We start from the raw sequence: 23,242 nt of genomic DNA, 5'->3' as shown, positions 1-23,242 counted from the left end.
TTTCAGCACAATCAAATGCATTTGGTGGGAGGGATCACATGAGCATGGCCATTAACCATCCAGACCAGGGGAACTGTTTCACTTCCTTAGGAAGTGCAGCACAATGTATATATTATGGACTTTCAAAAAACTGAGCTATATTCAACTTCACCTTAAGTGTGATAAGCTCAAGCACATCAACATGCTTAACAGCAAGTTCAATTTATAGCAAGTTCAATTTACAGCCTGTACTTACACATTGCTCTTTTTTTTTTGTAGAAGCTTAGGTTTAGCATCAGAGGGACAAGCTGTGCATGACAGAGAGGACTCCTGCAGTCCCAGAGAGGCCATAGCCAGGAATATTATCTTTCTCCAGGACCCCATACGTGATTAGGAGAACAATGCTCATTAGTTTCTTCTTAACAGTTCTCTGTTTTTCTGAAATCTCAGCACAGCTACATCTCAGCACAAAAGGATTTCAAAAACTGCTCAACAAAACTAATTTAGTTTAATTAAACTTATCTACATTTTATAGACAAAGCACATCTCAGACAATGTGCAAAACTTACAGATAGCATTGACCCAAGAGATTCCACTCCTGGGTAAAGCTGCTAGCTGATAGCCCAGTGTAATTTAAGCAATCATTTTTACATGACTGAATCTGATGAATAGTTTTCTTTGTGAAAAATGGCTTCTGGCCAGACATGGACAAAAATAGACAATGAACAAGGCATTCTTGGAACAGATCAACTTCTCTCTCCTGATTTAATCATAGCAATACCTCCTAACAGACCTGGAAAGAATGTTCTTCTGCATTAAGCTTTCTAATTCCTTGATGGTTTTGACTGACTGATTTGCCTTTGAAGTTGGGGGAGCATTTCATTATAAAAGTGTGCACTACTTTATTATAAAATGTCCACATGGTATAAACTAATGCCTTGATAGCAATTTTTATGACTTACAAAGATGATGACAATGCATTTTTCTGGCATCTACTTCCACTTTTAAAGATAAAATTTGCAGATCCTTCTGGGAAAAAACCATCAATTTGGAAGGGTAAGACTAAATTCAGAGGAGCTACAAACACCAGAGAAGAGAGCAGTGTAACAAACAAATCTAATTAAATGTGGTCCAAGAGTGAAGGTAATAGTCTTTTCTCACTAGAACTGTTTATGGCAAATTGCATGTCTCTTGGAGTTGCCTTAACTGTGTTCTGGATCTTGTAGCTTGAAGCACACTAGGTGCAAGGTTTGGCTCCACTCTGCACAGGGTCCCTATCAAATGAGCAACTGAAGTGGCTGCTGCACAAGTGCTACTGTCCTTTAGCTGCCTGTCACAAGCCTTCTGCCCAATTCCCAAAAAGAGAAGTGTAAGGAGTCATCTCTCCCAGGACAGAACCAACCAGCTTCTTTTAGCCCTCAGGTTATTTGCCACAGAAGGTTACAGCTGGGGCAGTGTCCGGCAGCATAAAAGCAGTAGCACCCTGAGCCACAGTGGCCATTTCTGCAGCAGCTGCAGCCTACCACAGCTCAGCATCCCTGCTCCAAGGCATACTCCATCTCTCACAGGATATAAGCATCAATCAGGTCAAACTAGAGAGCAGCACGATAAAGAAAAATACCCATTAGCAGCCTTTACTAAGAGACATTTTCTTCTTGTATTTAGTAGCAGTTTAGTCATATATATCCAGGATTACAGGAACCCACAGGGTCACTTCAGTATCTTCAGATCTTGTACTATGTTTTATAGCCTGAAATGAATGTTCTCTACCACAGCTCTCTGGTTTTTAATGTGTTGCTTCAGGCATTTCTCTCTCTTTATGAGTATGGCCAGACGGCAGGACACACCAATCAATGCTCCAGCTGAACTCAGTCAGTGGCAGGAGGAATTCTTTTTTATTTCTATTCATATAATATTTAAGGAAAAATACCCATGTAAAATGTTTAATATTAATTTGCAATCCCTTATGTTAGAGCCTAAATTTCTTATACTCGTCACACAATTTAATGTGCAGCATTAATAAGGTTAAGGTCTTTACAAAGTGAACACTGAACAGAAACTTCTATGATGCTGAGGTTAACACTGCCTCTGAAATGACACACTATGAGCCTCATGAAAATACTGCAAAAGCTGGGGGTCTTCAGTATCTAGCACATCTAGTGTTTAGCACATCTAAAAAACCCAAACTCTTCAATGCTCTCCTGAATTTTACCTGAGTTCCAGTTTTCATCCAAAGAGGCTTCAAACAAATTGCAATAAATTATCTGGCAAACGAAATTCTTTGTTATTTTGTACACAACAAAGAGAAAAATTGATTCTGAATAAAAGCTGACCAAACAATGCAATTACATAAATGCCTAATGTATATCTTGAGAATTAGCTACATGTAATAGATCTTAACACTATACCTAGCTATAAATCAAAACACTAGAACCATTCTAGCAGCAGAAGGAAATCAACCACTATTAAGATAATACAAAAATGCCAACTGATCTGAAAATGCATTAATTAAAACAAGACTTCCTGCTTGGCAGTTTAAGAATGCCTCCTGGCCACTGGCCTTGGAAAATATTCAGCACCTTATTCAGACTCTTCCACCCCTCCTGAAGGAGTGTCCAAAGAGGATTTTCCATAGGCTGCAACTTACAGGGGTGAAGAAGCCCACCCCAGCAGAAAGTGCAACACCTGAAGGTTACAATTCTGCACAGAAGGGACTTCAGATGCCAAGTGGAAGGTTGTTCTCAGTAATCCACAAGTGATTTAGGAGTTGCAGATCAACTACATAAAGTTATTAAGGAAGCCTTTGGCTATATTTCCCCACTTCCACTTCTCCTGTGTAAAGCTGGGACTATAATGCTCATGAAGTGCAACCCTGCAAAAGCCTGGGATTTATTCTGCTGCTATAGTGGCATGCCTGAGACCAGGAGAAAAGGAGATAGATGATGGGTGGCATGCCCAGCCAGGCCTGCTCCACCTGCACATTAGCCCAGGACACACATGCCAGGTTTTTTGGCATCAGATTGAGAGGTCCCCAGGTGTGAATGGAAACAAGCTCCCTGGAAAACACCCTTGAGTCAAGTTAGTCCTGAGACCCGTATTTCTTTTGTCTATTTGTGCTTCTTTTCTTTTTCTTAGATCAGAAAAACAATGTGAAAAAGCAGGGCTGGTGTGGAGCCCTTAAAGCAGACCTATAGCTGACAGGAATGATAACCCAGAACCACAGCTGCTTCCCAAAAATGCTGGATTTTTTGTCTTACTATTTCTAGCATACACAACAGTTACCTGTTCTTACATACACTTGTGGCAAGGAGCATCTGCCTTAAGCCCCTTCCCTCTTCTTTTTCTGATGGCTTCATCCTCTATATGGACACCATGGACACATTTGAAGTAGATGGGCAAATTCATAAGGATTCAAGAAACACTGGCTCTATATCAAACAACACAAATACATTAGAAACTTCATTATAGAGAAATACAAAAGCAAAAGCACTTGAAAAATTATTTTTATGTAGACAATTAAAAAATAATCACAAGAAGTGCACCACAATACTTTCAACATGTATAATTTAAATTTTAGTCTTACTGTTCAGTAGATAAGAACATCTCTCTCCTACTTCAGCATACAAATAAGAATATTCTAGTCAGAAACAGTAAGTCTTGGTTTTTTACTTGCTTGCCCCAACAACATCTGTTCATGCTTCTTAGAGCACAGCTTTGATTTGAGAGATACCAGGTGATATACAAGACAACTGACCACCACCAAGTACACTATGGATCCCTGAATATCTCCAGGAAGTACACACCATGTATTGTTGTCCATACAAACCATCTATGAGCAGCTTTCTGCTGGTAGAGCTCTCTGCACTGCAGTTTTCTGTCTTCCTCCACAGCTACAGGAGCAGGAGCTCTGCTATCCCAGCACAGACAGATAGTTTGCTGAGGCTGCTCATTACATTCACTGCAGCCATTCACAGGATGGCACATGGGACACGTGCACAGTCACAGCAGCCCCACACCAGATCCTTCTTCATTAACAGATTCATCAGTGATGCCGGTCCCAGATCACAACATTTTTCAGGCCCGCTGTGGCACTGTAGACTAAACAAACACTGTGCATCAGCTGCCAAGCAGGTCCCATCTTTCATGTTTAGCTGTTTGTGAGACTCAGTCATTTCTTCTCATTCCACACTGTCAGGAAGGAGCAGATGGCAGATGTGCTCTGCCTATAATATTGTTTTTATGATACCCTGCCTGCTGGCAGAAAAGCGGAAGAAACATTTGGAGGCAAGAATTTGCAGTATATTTTCAGTTTTGGGTAACTGAGCTAAAAGATAGCATAGAGTAGAGGGAGAGGAAGAAAGGGTTGTACTGAATAGGTGATGATAGATTCCTACGACAAAAAAGAGTGATATTGACAGAAAAGGAGTATTTAATATGTTCATAGGGGTATATGGAAAGACCAAACAGATACAACTATGAGACAATGAGTGTTCTCACTCATATGGGATTCAAAGACAAGACTCAGTTTTAGCTTCTAAATGTTGTTTTCTGAATTGCCTAACACCAGTGAAACAATCATAACAGAAGCCATACCTGAAGGATAAATATAAGCTTTCATAACAAAGCTAAAAGAGACACAGTTAAGTTTACATCAAGGCTCTAGAAATTTTTATTAAAATATTTTCAAAATATGTGTCTTATACACAGAATAAAGTACATATTTAATTTTAAGTAATATGATCTGAGCTGCCAACAGTATTTCTTCCTTAAAAATTCTAGTACACATATATCTTCCAAAATAACCAATCTGGCATGGTCATCCCGTTTTTATTTAAAGCAAGATGAAAATAAAGGAAGGTAATTGTTTCAAAACTTGGAGATTTAAAATTATGAGCATGCTACTGCAAAATGACACCTGGGATTCAGGTTGAAAAGTTCATTTAGAAAGCCTTATAAATCAAACTAAATGTTGTCTATAACCTATGAGCCAATCTAAGGCAATCCCATTGCACGTGGAACTCATTTATCTACATTCACGGGGATCCAGCTGCCCAGATGCCAAATTCATTTTGTGTAAACTACTGACAAAATTGTGGAAATGTCCCAGAGAAGAAAACCTGCAGAAAAAATAATTAGTTGTGACTGTTGAGCAGATGTAGTACAAGCTCTTCATCCTCTGCCAGAGAAAGCCCAGTATCTAATGGCAAACAGGGATCCTCCTCTTGGCTGAAATGCATCTTTTTTCTTTTCAGTGGCATTTCTTCTGCTGTGACACTGTTGCTATAGCTTCTCTTCTTTCTTCCAGTCTTCTCCTCAAGTTCACTGCAGAAAAAAATCAATTAGTCTTTTCAACAACTGTGGAAATCAATATCATCATGTAATCTAACAATTCCTTTTAAACAAGGCAAATTTGTGTCAAGATAAGAGCAAACAAAATTACAATTCAAAAGGGTGAAGCAATGGAAGCTGATGCACTCTGAATGTCTAAATTAGAGCTGCTCTCAGACCGAGGTGGTGGTGGATGTTCTGCTGTCTTAATTGATTACAGTGTATCAGGATATTGCTATAAGTCTTATCTAATATTTGCTGCCTAATACAGCAACAGACAAAAGTGATTTTGTGATGTGTCAGTGGACCCTGACATGCATACAAGATATTGCCTACAATAAATATGCACCAAAAATAAAAATATAAAAACTGTCCTTTCATTGGCAAATCCTACACTCAATACAGTTTTGATCTGGGACTATGTAATTCAATCACTCTTTCCCCTTCTTTCAGACATTTCCCTTGGAAGCTACTAAACACCTCTTTGCTATAAGAGGAAGAGGAAAACCCAGTAATTTTCCCAGGTGAATTCCTATTTCCTCTGCTGTTTTTTAAAGACTTGAATGAACTGCCTTTTGCAGCCTTCAATCTGGATGAAACAGCTGCCAATCTATTTTATCACTCTGGCTTCTACCACATGGCCATGTGACAACAGGAGGAAAGAGAGAGCTTTCGTGTATTTTCATGTGGTTTTTTTTGTCCAAAACATAGAAAAAATGCTACAAATCTTCTTATCTAAGTTTAAAACAATATCTATTCTAAGATATATCAGTGAACCAGATTATGGAGAGCTGGTTGTTGTATGCTGTAGGGTAGAATTCATTCCCCAAAACTAGTAAAATGCAAACCTCCACACCCCAAATCATGCCATCCAAACAAACTAACTGGAACAAAACAGCATTCTCAGCTTTTTGCGTTTGTATTTTTTAAAATATAACAAAAATTGAAATGGAACTTCAGAAATGGAGTTAACGGTTTTCTGAAAAAGTTGATTAAATTCAGATTTTCAATTAAAATTTGTCACATTTCTACTCAGAAAATTCAGTTTACTTAAAAAAACATTTCCACAAGAATTTTTTTCATGTCCATAGTTTTTACAATGGCTTAAGTGTAAATGTAATGCTTGTGACCGGTTCCATTCAGAAATGAAGTTTAGACATTTAACAATTAGAAACAGCAGTTACAATAAATAGCTCTAATTGGGGAATACTGTCCTTAGAATCAAGACAGCAAAAGAACCCAATGCCCAATTCAACCCACCTTCAGCTACCCACCTTATTTTTTCCCATTAACAGGGCTAGTTAACAGTCTGTGAAATGCTGGTTTCACCACTCACTAGAAACCAGCCTAACTTAAACATTAACCTCAAACACAGCAGTTTTCAGCAAGTTCCCAAATGCTCTCTGGCAGGGGTCAGCAGCACAATGCAAGTTGCACACTGTGCTTTCCGGCTGCCCCTCCATAGAGATGAAGGAATTATTACAGGAGAGCTGATGGCCTTGTGCTGGTGGGCTGCACAAGTATGACCTGCCTCCCTCTCTTGTCCACCCCACCCTTCACAGAAGAACTGGGCAACCTCCTGCCTACTCAGAGCCCAGAGGAAGGAGGGAAATCCTATAAAATAAAAACACCTTGCATTTCCACAATTAAGGCAAATGAAATACTCTACCTTTATATTGTTCTTCCCTGCCTACCCAGAGAAAAGGGTAAGAAACGTGGTCTAGTGAAATGTGTCCTTGCCCACGGCAGGGACTGCTGGACCTGGATGATCCAGAAGGTCCCTTCCAACCAAAACCATTCAGTGATTCCATGAATAGATGATGACTGCTCCAAATACTCACTCTTCCTGTAATTCACAGGATATAACAACTTTGCTGGCTTTGAGCTGTCATTTGCATGGGGGTGGATTTTCAGGGCTTGCTACCAACATTTTATTCCTTCTCTGGGGAAAGGAATATTTCTCTCATATTTCTCTCTGTAGTGCATAAGATATTCCATAAATGCTGAAGCTATACTGACAGGATGTGAAAATATACTGAAGCAGAAAGAATTCTCACTTTTCCAAGTGGACAGTGTGGGTCTGGGCTGGAGTTTCATGGTGTTCACTTTGATCAGGACAGACTGTAGGGGTTCACTTTAAAAGCTCAAGAAAGGCCTCATTAAGTAAAAGCATTTTAGCTTGTTTGCAAAAGAGCCAATTATTTCCAGTCTTTGAACAGACTCTGAAGCCCAGTTTGCATTCATAATTGACTAATGCTTCATCTAGGACATTAGTTAAAAACATCTTAGCAATTAGAACACTGCAGAAACCTCACAAGCTATGCATTTGTACCTACAAGCTATGAAACAGCAGACTTTAAACACCAAAAATTATAATCACTTCTGGATTTTCAGAGACCTTAGGCATAGATATCTATAAGATAAAACATTAAATATAAAAACACATACAGAAGGAACTGAACCGTGAGATTCCTCAGCTTTTTCGACAAAAAAAAGCACATCAACACAATTATGAATAATTTGCATTATAAGTTTTGTGGAATAATTCTGCTGAGTCAAGCTGCTCCTTACTGTTACTGAGGGATTGTGCAGCTTGATTAGCAGTGTAAACAGAAGATGCATCTACACATAGGCAAGTGTATTTTCACACTAATTTGACCCCAGCTGGGCTGTGAACTGGAGAGCTGAATGAAGAGGAATGTTTAACACAGGAAGCAGCAAAAGCAACAAGCAATGAAGAGAGCAAAATAGTTGTGTTTTCATGATGCACAAAAAGTAGATGCAAAACAGTATTTGATAACAACAGCTTCGGCCAGTAAACAGAGAATCACGTGAAACGTGTGAACAAGATCTTCCTAATTCTGAGATGCAGAAGAAAGACAGACTGACTGTCCACAGAATGATTTGGGTTGACAGGGATCTTTGAAGAACAGCTAATCCAACCCCATCCCTGTTCCCAGGATGGATTTTTACCAGCACTCGTTTGGGTGGTGTGGAAAGGGGCTCAGAAGGACCAGTCAGAGTTGTAGCTTTTACAAAAGGTGATAGTGGCAATTTTAAAAGGGAGATGAAAAATGTGTGTCATCATGATGCTCAGAGATACCTGTGCTCATTCAGGGTGCTTTTCCTTAGCTGTATGGACAGAAAGCTCTTTGGAGGAGTTGTAACAGGCATAACTCTCAGCTCCACATGTGAAAGGACTAAGTGAGCAAAAGCAGCTATGAGGGAATAACTTTTGCACTTACTGTCAAATGAATTTCTCCTCAGTCTCCATTAACTGAAGGCCTGTCACCCTGTAGAGCCAGTCCTTTTATCGTTTCCATGGACATAAATGGCCCCTCATTCCTCACAAACACACAAACTGATGTACTACCAGCTAGTGCTCACAAATAGCCAACACAAAGTTATGCTAAGGTAAATTATTTTCTAGCAGAACAACTCAGTTAGAAAGCAACCCCCAATTCAGACCCAAACCAAGGCCAGTGCATCCTTTTGTCTTCTACTAATAACATTTCAAAAGTGGCATGTGCATCTGGCTTACAACTCCTTCCTTTTACCATCTGGTGAAATTAAGCTTTTCAGCTGCCTGAACAATCCATGCAGTCCGAGGCTGCCTGATGAAAGGATTTACTTTGTGTTTACACAGGTGAGGAGCTATCAACAGCCAACTTATCAACAGGCACAGTCATTTCTGTGGCCACCATTTGCTCATCTGTAACACCTAAGTAAGATGCTATCATTTGGTAGAATATATTTATTACTCAAACACTGAAGTACAGTTTATGAATCCTAAAACAAACACCAGTGTGTCTGAATGGCATCTGGGAAACGGGATCTAATGATGACCCTGACAGCTATACACCAAGAAATTCTAATTTTAAACTACCACAAAATAAACTCACAAGTATGTTTTCAGGTAATACCAGGAAAAAATAGAAAGCTTTAATTGTTAGTATTTAACTTGCTTCTGGGCTTTAAGCAATGTCTTAACAAGCTGTAACATTTTAAATGCTTGAGAATCAGCCATTTGAAATGTGCAGTCACACAGCCAAGTAGCTGTTGTTTAAACAACGTGATCCTGGCAAGATCTCTAGACAGACTCTGCTTCACTTAACATTTATCAGAGGATGCTTTGGAGCATAGGTTTACCAGCATTCCTCTGGAAACAAACCACCCTCACCACTGAACTACAGGCCATGAGTCAAGTTTCCAGGCTGCAATAAAGCACACAAGCTCTTTCCCAAAGAAATGTACAGGAGTAATGAATGAATCTGCTAGTAAAATACAGTTCAGAAAAGTTAGGAATAATTTATCCCATAAATATTGGCATTTTGCTAATCAAACATGCTGTGCCCAAAACTTTTTCCATGTAATAAATTTTAATTCGCAAGGCCATGGCAGCAATCCTAATGAAGATTAATTACTGCAGTCCCTTCCATAAAGCCCAGTGCAGCTTCTTCCTTACTTGCTGTCAGAATGCTACAGCACATAAAAATGGTAATTAAAATATATTGTGCTGTGTTATTTTCTAGATCTGGACAGGCTGGATGAATGGGCCGAGGCCACCTCTACGAGGTTCAGCAAGCCCAAGGTCTGGTCCTGCACCGAAGTCACAACAACCCCGGGCAGTGCTGCAGGCTGGGGGCAGTGGCTGGGAAGCTGCCTGGTGGAAAAGGACCTGGGGGTGCTGGTCAGCAGGGGCTGAACACGATCCAGAGTGTGCCCAGGTGGCCCAGAAGGCCAATGGCATCCTGGCCTGGATCAGCCAGGGTGTGGCCAGCAGGAGCAGGGCAGTGACCGTCCCCCTGTGCTCAGCACTGCTGAGGCCACAGCTCCAATCCTGTGCTCAGTTCTGGGCCCCTCACTGCAAGAGAGACATTGAGGGGCTGGAGCGTGTCCAGGGAAGGGCAACGGAGCTGGGGAAGGGTCTGGAGCACAAGTCCTGTGAGCAGCAGCTGAGGGAGCTGGGGGTGTTCAGCCTGGAGACAAGGAGGCTCAGGGGGGACCTCATCACTTTTTGCCTGAGAGGAGGGTGCAGCCAGGTGGGGGTCAGTCTCTTCTCCCAGGTAACAACTGAAGGGACAAGAGGGAATGGCCTCAAGTTGCACCATTAGAATTTTAGATAGGATAAGAGGAAATATTTCTTCACCAAAAGGCTTGCTGTCAAGTCCTGGAACAGGTTGCCCAGGGAGGTGGTGAAGTCACCATTCCTGAAGGTATTTAAATGACTTGTACGTGTGGCACTGAGGTACATGGTTTAGTGGGACTTGGCAGTGCTGGATTAACAGTTTGATCTTAAAGGTCTTTTTCACCCTAAATGATTCTATGATTCCCTTATTGACCGTTCTACTGATATAAATCATAACACCCCTAAAACTTTATATATAAGCCTCTATCAAGAGCAATTCAATATCTCAGTGTCCAATTTTGCAGCTAATCAGAATGACCAAGGCTTTTAAACTGAGGCCCTTTATAATGTCCCTCCTATGGTGCTTTTCTGGCCATCACAACATTAAGTTCTGGCCTTCACAAAGTCACAGATATGACCTGAATAATCCATTTTAGAAGGAGCACCATGATTTGCTGATAAATCATCTCAAAAGACAATGTAAGGTCAACCTCATCAAGAATGACCTAAAACTTAGCAGGTCATCATCAGCATCCTGCTGTAAGAAGAAGCTGGAAGAAACTGCAATTTGCCCATAGTTTTCATAATTAAAGGAAAGCACACAACAAAGCAGCATTGACTTCTAACTTGCAGACTTGTCACCTGGTGACTGTCCATAAACTCACAAACAAAACAGTACCAGAACTAAAATGTTTCCCCTCATGTCCAAGATCTTGTCCATGATGATCTAGGAGTTAATGTGATCAGTCACACCCATTAAAGATTTAAAGAAGATAATGACGAGGTCAGTCAGAACTTTGCTCTTCCTCAACACTTTAATTTAAAGAGGTTGAAGAATTAGAAATACCAAAACCTCAAGCTGACTGCAAAATGAATATTTAAAAAATCCAGCTGCTTTTCTTTCACCCTATTCTATATTCTTAGATTTTTCACCTCATTAACAATTTACATTTGATAGCCTTAAACCAAATATGATGAATGTTGCTAGATATACAAAAATTAATCTCATATTACATGCTTGAAGTCATTAATTACTCTGCTTATAGAGGTATGGCTGGAAGGGAATTTTTATGCAAAGGCAAATTTAATTCATGATTTGTACAGCTCCACCAGTTTAAAAAAATTCTGTGGAAGGACAGAGAGAAGATCAACAATGATTTTGACTTCTGAAACCATGGACAGATAGTCTCTTTTTAAACACTCTTGAAGGAAGACACCCCAAGTCTCATACTTACTATGAATTATCCCTTTTAGAAGCTTCTACCCCACCCCTTAAAGCAAGGAGCAGCTAGTGTAGGCTAACATATTTCTATTTTAATCCAACTCTTCGAGCAAAATCTCTGGATTTTGGAAATATAAAACAGAATAGAGTTGTGCTTTCTAATCTCAAAGCCCAATTTGACTGCCTGCTACTCTCAGCTGATTTTTTTTTTGGTAAAATCATCAGGTCAGTATTTCCCAGCCCAAAAGCAACTCATCATACAATTCAATAGCAATTCAAAGAGAGCTGCATGAGGCATGACTCTTGATTTAACATCCTCAAATTAATTTCCTTCACTGTATCTTGCTCTTTCTCAAAAGTCTCCTACAGGGTGCTCAGAGCACCTCACCATGTGAATATGTCTATCCGCATTGTGCATGAAAGCTGGCTTTGGAGCAGCTCTCAAACAGCCTTTCTATTTCCATGGGTGCCTCAGTGGGGTGTGTTGGAAGGCAGCACCACTGATGACTCTGGGGACAGTGCAGCACATGAAGGATAATCCTGTGCTGGCCATGGCCTGCCCAGGGAGTATCAGTCATGTTGCTACAGCCTAAATGGATTTGGGCACGGTGCAGGCACAAGTATTGGCGTCAGACTGTCCACAACTGCTGCAGCTTCACAGGGTGCCAACTAAAGCTCTTCTGGGCAATGTGTTTTGGTGCAGTAAGATAGGCCAAGGATTGTTTCCAGTAAGCAGTGCTGATGAAACCACATTTCTTCAATGAGTGTAGTGGTCTGTTCTCCAGCTCCAAAGGCAGCTTTGATGCTCAGTGTAGGTATGTCTAGAGATACACTAAAGGAAATCTCCCTGATTTCCTTCAGTGTATGTTCTCTCTTTCCTAATCTACTCCACAGGAGAGGAAGATTATCAAGGACCTTGACGTTCTTTGAATCCTTGCCCTCTTTAAGAGCGCATGACCTGACTCTAGGGGGGCCAGATCAGCCACTGATCCAACAAAGTCTGCACTTACTACCACTGCCAAAAATCTGTCCATCTCTGTCAACTTTTATTCTTAAAGTGCAGCTAATCTTGAGTCTAGGTGACGTTCTGAGGAAAGGATCAATACAAAAATGTGATGTATGAATACATACTCCCCCTCGCACAAAGACAGAGCGATTTACTGCTGCTCAGAAAAAGCAATGCTTTTCCCCATCCTTGTCAGTTCTATTGGCATTCACTGGTGAACAGGCTCCAAGGGACATGGCCACCAGCCTGTTAACTTAGGGCTATCTAGTCTTTAAATCCATGTCCCACACCCAGTCCTGCATACTGACTCCACAACACACAGTGACACACGGGTAAGGACGATCTAGCCCCTAGGATTCATCTGATTCAGATGTGAAAAGCAAGAGCCTTATGAACTTAGACATCTGTGCTCCCATTTAGGTGTCAAGATCATCCTTCTCAATTTCTTACATGATACATTGTTTGTCAGAAACACACAAGTGGCCTTCTTGTTTCAGTGAACCACACAGGACTTTCATGTTGTATCCCTTCATCTTCCCACAGTATATTGACATCAAGTACAGATCCTCATTCCCACTCTGTGCATTTTTTTGCTACATGAAACAAATTCTTCTGCTTCATACAATTATAAACACTGATTTGAATTAATTTAATTTGGTATTATACATTTGCTTCTACTTAAGAGTCCTCTTCACTTGAGTTTTGAAGAGTCTGAACAATACTGAATCATAGAACTTACCAAGTTTTACCCTGCACAAATTTATTTAATACAGCACAGGTGCAAAGGGATCATTAAATCCTTAAATTACTTCAACATTTGTCCTTCCACCCACAAAGAACCTGCAATGTGACAGAAGTGAAATGCATTTCTGAAACAGGACAGATGCACCATGGCCAAGGCTGAGCCCATCAGTGATGGTGGGAGTGCCTCTGGGATAGCATAGGTAAGAAGCAGAGAAAAAAGTAGCGTAAAAGAAGCCAGGGAGAGCAGTGAGAATATGTGAGAGGAACAGCCCTGCAGAGCCCCAGGTCAGTGCAGAAGGAGGGGCAGGAGGTGCTCCAGGTGCCAGAGCTGAGATTCCCCCACAGCCCATGCTGAGGCAGCTGTGCCCCTGCAGCCCATGGAGCCCCAGAAGGCTGTGATCCCTTGGGAAGCCCACACTGGAGCAGGCTCCTGGCAGGACCTGTGGCCCTGTGGAGAGAGGAGCCCATGCTGGGGTAGGTTCACATTTGCTGGCAGGACTTGAGTCCCCACTGGAGGAACCTGTTCCTGAAGGACTGTATGCCATGGAAGGGACCCACACTGGCACAGATCACAAAGAATTGCAGCCTACAGGAAAGAGTTGAAGGATTGTGGAAGAAGTCCCCTGTGGCAGAGACCCCACATGGGAGCAGGGAAAGGATCCTCTCCTGAGGAGAAATGAGAGGAAGAAACAATGTCTGATGAACTGATTGCAACCTGCATTCCACATCCTTTTCTGCTGCTGAGGATGAGGATGTAGAAGAAATTGTAAGTTAATCCTGGGAAGAAGAGAAATGTGGAGAAAAGGTGTTTTGAGATTTGGGTTTATTTCTCATTACCCTACTGTTACGTGATTGGCAATAAATAAATTCATTTTTTCACATGTCAAGTCTGCTTCACCCATGAGAGTAGCTGGTGAGGAATTTCTCCTGGTGTTATCTCAACCCCTGAGCTGGTCACTACATTTTCTCTTCCCTGCCCAGCTGAGGAGGGCAGTGATTGAGTGGTTTTGGTGGGCACTGGTGGGCACCTAGAGGTTTCATGTGTTTCACCAAAGAAACACATGAAACCTCTAGGATATTAGTCAAGATTTTTGTGTGTGAAACAGTCTCACCAAGATCCCTTCAACATGGACTCAAAAATCATTCTCACACAACTTCACAAAAGAAAATAATAGCCTTTAGCTCAGATTTCTGTTCAGCACCTAACAAACAAACTTTTCTAAGTCAAACACTAAATCCCATGAGACAGAGGACTATAAGACGAATTCCTAACATGTAATCAAAACAGTTTATAAAAACCATCATATTAAAATGAACATGGAAGATGGTACATACCTATAGCTGTCTTCACTTTCTGAATCCTGCTCTGCATCAGAGTCTTTGTATTTGTCAGGATCTGGGAGAGTGCTTGGATCAAACTCTTCTTCACTTCCACTGTGATCAAGAAAGGCCACTGTTTCCTCTTCAGTCTGTGAGGTGACAAATGGAGAGTTACAAGACAAGCAAACAAGTCCACGTTACTTGTCATAACCCCATTAATAGGGAGGCTGTAACAAAAACCACAGCCCCCATATGCAGTCAAACACCACCAGGATTATAGCCAGGAAAAGAGAATAATTTCTGTCATCATCAGTACTCTCCTCCGAGGCTGTTTGTTAAAGGTTGAAGAAACATTATTAAAAAAGGAAGCACAAGGATTTATGTTCAAATTCTACTTTCCAACATTGCAATCTTAAATCTACAAAATCTAGGAGAGATCTGGGCAACAACTAATCAACAGCCATCTGAGAGCAAGTATCTAAGTAATATGCAGCTTTACTGTCCCTCAGAAACACACTGGCAAAGAGATGCTCACAGGTGGACACATAAATCACTGCTGTTAGGTGAATGTAATGAAATAGTCTGATTTAAAACTCATCTGGGTGTCCTTGCAGTTAAAAACCAAGAAGCTGCTTAAGCTGAATTAACTGCTCTAAGGGAGTTTCAACCATCCTCTCCAAGAGATCCATGTTCTTCAGGCATCTTCCCAGATCCCCTCATCCCTCCTCTCTAGGACTCAGCTTCCCTCTGCACCCACAGTACATCTCAGATGGGCTGATGGCATTGGCAAGTTCCCCGGGGTGCGGCAGTGCCTCACTAAATCCTTAACAAAGAGAGCACAGAAAATGCTGCTCCACAAAAGTACTGGATAATATAAAAAAGCTGGCTAATTTTGCAGATGCAGGTTCAGCTCCACTTAATCCTGAACTGATGGTACCACTTTTGTACATTTTTGCTAGTAGGCACAAAGCAAGCAGATACACTGGAGGGCACATGCAATTGTATACGCACACAGAAATGCAGACAGCAAGCTTACAGGCATTTCTAAGCAACATGAACCCTAGACCCATGCATATTTATGCTGGAAAGCAAAAACAAATTCCAAGAAATTATAATTAAAGACATTTCTACCTTTTGTTTATATATCTAATCAACATGCACACAGCTGAGTTTCTAAAACAGTACTCATTTAAACGATCTTTCATTCTATGAATAACTTCAATTCATTATATATTTAAAGTTAATTTTTGTTTTGCTTTTTCACCATTTCTATCATCAAGTTTTTAAAGAACTGTCTTTATGGGCACATACCTTCCTGCAATAAAAATAAATTTAAAAGTCAAACAGAAACCACACCAATGGTCTCTTTTATATCTTCATATTCAGTGAATGAAAGGCAATGAGCTGGTGAAGGGTAAGATTAGTCACTACTGCAAGAGTCCATTCTTGCTTGACTAGTGACACTTCTGCAGTGTACTGAAAGCAAGTAAAAGAAAGGGACAAAAGCCAGATTTGCAGTCTGGCAGAGGAAGGCAGAGGAAAAACATACTGAATGCACATTTTGTTCTTCACTACTTTAAATACCAGTAAAAGTATATATATATAGCTGGATGCATAAAAAGACTAAAAGAGACTCCAGCACTGTAAGCTTCCTAAGGTAACAACCACCAAGCATGTTGATTCTCAGGAACTTCAGGTACCCCTTCACAAGAAAGTTGGTTTTGGTTTTGCAGGGTTTTTGCTTACAAAAAAATGTCTTCAAGCTCATCTCTTAGTACAATTTTACAGAGCATTACTAACTCCACAGAAAACTATTTTGAAGGTCACCTTTTTGCTAATGAATTTTCTTATTTGAAAATCGTTCTGCATTAAATTATAGCTTATTTTAATTTCCTACAACATTAAATATTTGCTCTTTACTTGTCCTTCCAATTGCACCTGTTCTTTTGATATAGCTGGTGCATACCTATCTTATACTGAAAAAGAAAAGAAAAAGAGAAGTAGCATTCAAAGCTCTTCTATGAAATAATGTATTTTTAATATGTATGCGTGACACCATGCAAGAGAGTTCTGTACTACTAACATTTACTGGGAGTCATCTTTTAAAACCTGAGCTGTTCATTAATAGTCTCCATTATGATACACAGACCAAACCCTCACTTTAGTTACACATTCATATTAATTTTGTCCAGCAGAAAATAAGCAGAGAAGTGTTAAACATAATGCTTGCTACAGCAAAAGAAATAATTGGCAAAGATGCCTCTTTCACTCATCACGAATCATGAGGCTGTATTTCTTGTAAGTATCACTGCTTACATATTCATTAAAATATTTCTAAGACCCTGATAATGTTAAGAACCTGAGCAGGAACATTTATCATCCACAGCTGAACAACAGAAACTCATTATTTTTCCCCTCTCACTTCAAAGTTTTATCAGCCAGTCAGGAAGATCTTGTGACTTCACATTACTCACCACAAGAGCTGGAGAAAAGAAGTAAAATCATAGTTCAAAATGACACGTGTAAAAGTTCTTCAGACACAACTAGGATGCAATTTACAGACTCAGGACTAGACTTGTCCTAAGGCAATTGCCATCAAAAGCATTTAGAAGAAGAGATTTTGATGGCCTGTACTTCATGTCTAAGGCTGGCTGCAATGTAACACGCACTTTGGAGCGTGTATTTATTGTGAAGCTCAACTGTGGAAGGAAACTTGCCATGCTTGACATCAAAGACATCAAATCAGGAGAACTGAATTCGGTGGCAATCATCTTTTGACTCTGCTCAGGGATGACAAGCTCTCTCTTTGTACCACATCAGCCCATGTATTTTGTAATTCTAGTTCCACAGAAACCTGCACAAAGACTTTCAGTTTGAACATGACACTGAGATGCAATCATTTTTGCATTCACACAGTCTCCCTCTGAAGAAGAGCTGCTTCTTATGCAAACTCAACATTTCAGAAAAATTCAGCAGAATTTTTGTGCTGGAAGTTTTGGAAACCTTGTTGCCTTCAACATTCCACATTTTACCAAGCCAACAATCCCATTTGATCTTATTGCAGTCATTTTGAAAACACACACCCTGTGACACAGACAGGACAGGCTCCTCTAGAGCTTTTGCCACGTTCATCAACAGAATACCTCCAATTCATCCTCTTTGTTACAAGATGTAATGATAACTCCCCCTCCTCCTAAGAGGGCCTGAATGGCTGATGGAGCTCAGGTAAATGAGTTAGGCAGGCTAAGAGAAACTTAAAATTAAGAAACTGATGTACCTCAGACACCCAAGGGACCTGAATGCTCAAAAAAACCAGAACGATGTCTCATTTCTACCAGGCAATAGGCACTCAGGTGGCAATTATCTGACTATCATCAGAAGAAGAAAGAAAAGGAGAACTGAAAAAAAACACCATGAAGACCTGTAAATAGAAAAATACTGTATTCACCAAGATTTCATTTCTAAAATACATATTTATTATGGTGTTAAACTTATATCTAATTTAAGAAGTGCTTTTTTCCCCTCCAATTAAATTGTCTAGGGTTGCACTTTTGATGTTCAGCACTTTAGGCAATTTATCAGTTTCTAGCAACCAGGCTGAGAGGGGAGAAATAATTGCTTAAGCACTATCAGTTCTGTAGACAGTACTTTACAAAGCACAGTGGGAGAATATTTCCAATTAGCTGGAAACAAAACTCTTAAGGTTTGTTTAGAATTTGATCACACTTAATTTGAGTCCATCACACTTACTCAATACTGTCCTTTTTGAGTTATGCCACCCTTTAGTTTTTGCTACTATGGCCTCTCCCAATAAGTGATGCCTGTGATTGCAATGCCAAGAAAAGTTAAGTTCTAAACACTGCTAGGAGGCTACCCAACTTTCAGAAGTTTAGCCTATTATGGCTAATAGAACAGGATATTTAAAAATAAAGTACCTTGTAAGATCTGACAGCATTCCAAATTTTCTCTATTTTCTTCTTTTTGACAATTATTTTTTAGATGAAAACAGAAGTTGCTTTTGCATCATGCTTATGATGGAAGCCATTAATATACACAGAGAGGTTTTGTAGCATTTCCTTTAAAATGTGTTACTGTGGATTCACCTGATCACCTCACAGGTTTGGGTTTTTTTCATAGCCTGTACCCCAACCCCACACACTGTCCCCAGCTGTTGAATGATTGCTCTGATGCTTCATTATGTACATTGCCCCAGAGGAATACAGCTTTTCTAGCAGTTCAAAAATAAAATACAGCCTTTGATGTTGCTAGGGTGTTTGATCCAACAGTTGTTTTGAAGATCAAGACAAAAGCCTTAGCATAAACTGAAAACTGACTGGGAGCCAGTGGAGCAAACTACATACAGTCTGACAAACACAGAGCTGTCCAAGCTGTGCCAAAACTCACAGCTCCCCTCTATACCATCTAAGGTGCATCCACATTCCATGGCTCTGGCCATATAGGCTGGTAGCCAAACACTGGGGAAACCAAGGTTCCAGGTTAGTCAGCCAGACACAACCCTTGCACTAAGACGATCTCACTGATCTTTGAGCTCTGGAATGAGTCAGTCATAGTTCCTGGTTTTTACAACACCTCAGAGAATCTGATTCTTGATTTTCACTAGAAGGGACAGATAACTCTTAGCTTCACCTTCAGTCATTCACCATTCCTGATCACTAGCAGCCACATCAAGGTTCAATTTCATGCAGCCATTTTTTATTTCTTTTAAGCCATCTGAGATCTCAAATACAGTATGCCTAGTTTAGCCAGCAGAATCTTACTTTTACCAGTGGTCTCACATAATGCACATTAGAACACCTAAATTTCTTTCTTGGCTTTCCTAAATGCCCCACATTTTATGGTCAATGAATGGGTAAGCCTGTGTTCCAAACTAGCAGATATCAGTGCAGATATTCTGACATCCAAATTCCTGTGGATCTATAGCAAAGCAATTTGTGCTGGAAATAGCTCCTGCCACGAGCACCATTCAGAAGCACTGAAAACACAAAACTCATAGAATTTGGTGAGAAGTTCTAAATCTACTCAGAGACCTTTTGTTTTAATGTATTTGGATTTCAGTTATGGATATGACTCAGAACTAGACCTTACACTTCTCCTTTTCTAATTTGTTCTTCTATGACACATGTAGATTACTTATTGTAAAGGCAAGTTCCTTCAAGTTATTATAAACCACAATTATCAAGGTGATTTGAGCAGTAGGGAAGACTAGTATCAGGATAAAACAACTACACTGTTACCTTAAATGTAATTCATGTTACAGACATGAAATACAACAGAAAAGAAACTTAGTAGCTGGATAGGTAGCACTAGAAGCAAAATACACACTGAAACACATTACATTCTGGAAAGTAGCAGTGTAAAAAGAAATTACTTAAATCTGAGAGAATAAAACATGCCAGCATACTTGTCAAAAAGTCTATGGCCATGTCAAAAAAGAAACCAAACCAAAAAAACCAGCTAAACTCCAACTAGAAAACTACAGTGTGGAACAATGTTCTTTAACTTATATTCTCAATATACATAACCCCTGGACTGTCTTTACAGTCCTTCTTTCTGTCTACTTTCATGTTCACAGCAGTCATGGCTGTCACCTCAAATACCCAAAGTAAGTATCCAAAGTAGTGTCTGTGTTCAAACATTTCAACACATCCGCCTTCTCCAGGGAACCTCGGCATATGTCCAGAGATGGTACCTACATGAGAGAATCTTCTCTGTATCACTTTCCAGCACTTCTGCACAGCCTGGGGGAGCTGCAGCCCTGCTGTGACACAGCAGTGTCCCACCACCAGCACTACTCGCAGCAGAGACTGCAGGCAGGAACCACTCTTTGCTTAGTGATGGGTATTTTTCAAAAAGGAACAGATCAACAGCAGCACTGACAGGAAATAATCAGAAAGGAAGCCTTTTAAGTCACGTAATTCTGTAAACTGGTTAGCTCTGCTCTTTTCTTGAAACAGCTGATTTGTATTCAGTACACAACAAAGAGCTACACTGCCATTAAGTGTTTGCCCAACGACACCATTTTTATGCTTTCACTGGACTGCTTAAGTCACGTACTCTAAATGCTTGTACAAAATAGGCATATAAAATAGCATACTTACAGGGAGAAAAATATGAATCAAATTAATTCCAGGCAGTGAAAATTATTTTAACTCATTCTGGTGGTTTGACATAAACTGAGAAAAAGAAACACAGAAGAGGCATCACTGCTCATGGCACTGACTCAATTGCTTGCTGGGAGAACAAGACCTGGTGGGCCTTTGCTCCAGACCTACATAGCAGCTGCAATAGCTTCATATTTGTTCAAATTTCAAAACAACTAACAAGTAAATCAGAAAGCACTGGCTGATGCTGCACAATTGCAGGGTCATTTATTATTAATTTATTTTGTTGTTGTTGAATTCACCTTCTTAAGCCATGAATCTCTGTCTACACAATTTTGCAAAAGACAACTGCTGGCACAAAAAGTGCAAGCACTACAAAGAAGCCACAAGAAAACAGATGAATCCAGATGAATGACAAGGAAGCAAGTTGCCTGGGGAAGATTTGAGCAATGGACACAGCAGAGAGACCTGCCCCCTGGTATTTCCACAAGCATTTCTGCAAAGAGGAACCTCAATAAGGAAACTGAAAAAGATTCTGAGGTAGACTGGCATCCATCCACCAGCAGACAGAAAATTATAATATCCCCTGATAACAATTTTATCTACATGAAAAAGTATGACAGGCATGTCTTAAAAATGACAAGTATGAAGAATATTAAAGATTTATATGAGGCAAGATCTTTTAGACCAACTAATTGAAAGAAACAAATTTTCAGGTCTAAAATAATGTAAAGCAACTTCAAAGCAAAAACTTCAACCCAAATTAAGAATAATTGCCGAGTTAGTGTTACTTGAGGAGTTGAGTAAAATGTCATAATATTTGTGCAGCAGGCTTGGGGAATGCTAGTACAGAGAGAACCTACAGGAGAACTTTCAAGAAGGAGAGAACACAATTGTCATCTGTGGTAAATGAAAAGACAACTGGAGAATTAGGAAGCATTTAGATAAGCACCAGAAAGTGACCATGGCAATGCTAAGGCATAGGCTGAAGTGAGATAAAGTGGTCATACGCAGAATGACTGTGAAAGAAGATAGCCAAGAAGCTCAAACTTTTTTCTTGAATATTGCCTAATCCATGAACTCTGTCAGCTAAGACTTTAAGGTACAGCTGGAGTAGAGAAACTGAAATAAGACTCCTGAGTACAGACATGAATTTGTATTTCTCTCCGTGAGTAAGAGAAGGGAAAAAAGCAAAAGGCTGTGCAAAACATCATCACAGAAGGAGACTGAATATTATAAGATTCCAGAAATTACAAAGGAGGAGCTACTAGAGAAGAGAGACACAAGAACAGTGTAGTCACATTTACATACCCCCTAAAACTGGAGTGGATATGGAAAGGCCAAGTGAATGACCAACAAGAGAGAGGAAGGCTGATTAATGTTTGTTGAGTAGCACTGACACATGCGTACGTTGCAAATTAACTGAAGGGCATGAAGAAATGTGGCAGCTCAAAAAGTACAAAAGACCAGTGTGGAAATAGGAATCAAAGACAAACAGGGAAGAATTGGAAGGCAAAAGTGGGAGGGCCTAAGAGAGGAAGACTACAAGAGAAGATGTGATGCAGATGACAGTGATGACAAATGGAGCCAAGAAGGAAAGAAGAACTAAGTCAATTTCAAAAATGGAATAGAGTAGGAAATGGGGAGAGTAAGAAAGCATGAGAATGGCACAAGGGCTGATTGCATGTCTGCAAAGAATGTAGAAAAACAGCTAAGAGGAAGAAGTCCCAGCTACAGAATGAAATCAATAGCAACAGAACTAGAGAATGCATGGTGGAATACACAAAGGCACCTTATCTTTTTACCAAAGCCATGAATGTTTCACTGAAGTATTCAGGAGTTTACATGGGCTCAAAAAGTATGTAGGTAACAGTAATAAAATATATCAAGGCATGGTAAGGAACAGCAGTGCTTTGCCAATAACCTTTGTCAATAACTCTCAGCTTCAGAACTCTTCAGCCACAGAGGGATAATGATCACAATTTGAAAATCACTCTACAGGTATGACTCAGATTTCCCTTAAAATCAACCAAAATATCTGACAGGGAGAAGGGAAGCTGGTCACGCTCATTTCATGGAAGCCATTATTTTTTCCACCACTGTTCTGTTTTCTATCAGTCTTTTAGGGTTTCTCATACAAATGCAACAGCTTATTAAATGAATCTGGTGAAGATGACTATCTTGCTCTCAGCAAAACCAAAATGTTTGGAACAATACAGTGAAGGAAAAATTGAAAGCTGAGACAATTTTCCATCAAAAGCCTGTGCCTAATTATATCCTATGCAATGGCTTCCTGAAGAACCCAAACTGTGCTATCTCTCAAATAGTCTTTGTACTGCTGCCAAAAAGTTTTACCCTATTTCCAGTGACTGAGTAACAGCTCTTGGATTCAG

At 40.1% G+C, this 23,242-nt stretch overlaps 1 protein-coding gene across 1 annotated transcript in view; it reads right to left on the bottom strand.

Moving 5' to 3' along the window:
* Positions 1–4,619: 4,619 nt before the first annotated feature.
* The window catches only part of DDX10 (DEAD-box helicase 10), a 154,108-nt gene continuing 135,485 nt past the window's right edge, over positions 4,620–23,242 (bottom strand). Inside the window, exons 17-18 of the mRNA XM_030234540.2 lie at positions 14,743–14,876; positions 4,620–5,301 (exon numbers count right to left, since the gene is read on the bottom strand). Of these exons, the coding sequence (XP_030090400.2) occupies positions 5,112–5,301; positions 14,743–14,876 (324 nt within the window). The 3' untranslated portion in view covers positions 4,620–5,111. The remainder of the gene's footprint in view (positions 5,302–14,742; positions 14,877–23,242) is intronic.

Source organism: Serinus canaria, chromosome 1 (genome assembly GCF_022539315.1).
Source record: "Serinus canaria isolate serCan28SL12 chromosome 1, serCan2020, whole genome shotgun sequence".
Classification (NCBI taxonomy): Eukaryota; Metazoa; Chordata; class Aves; order Passeriformes; family Fringillidae; genus Serinus; species Serinus canaria.
Note: the sequence above shows the minus strand (reverse complement) of the source record. Positions and strands in the feature narration are given on the sequence as shown.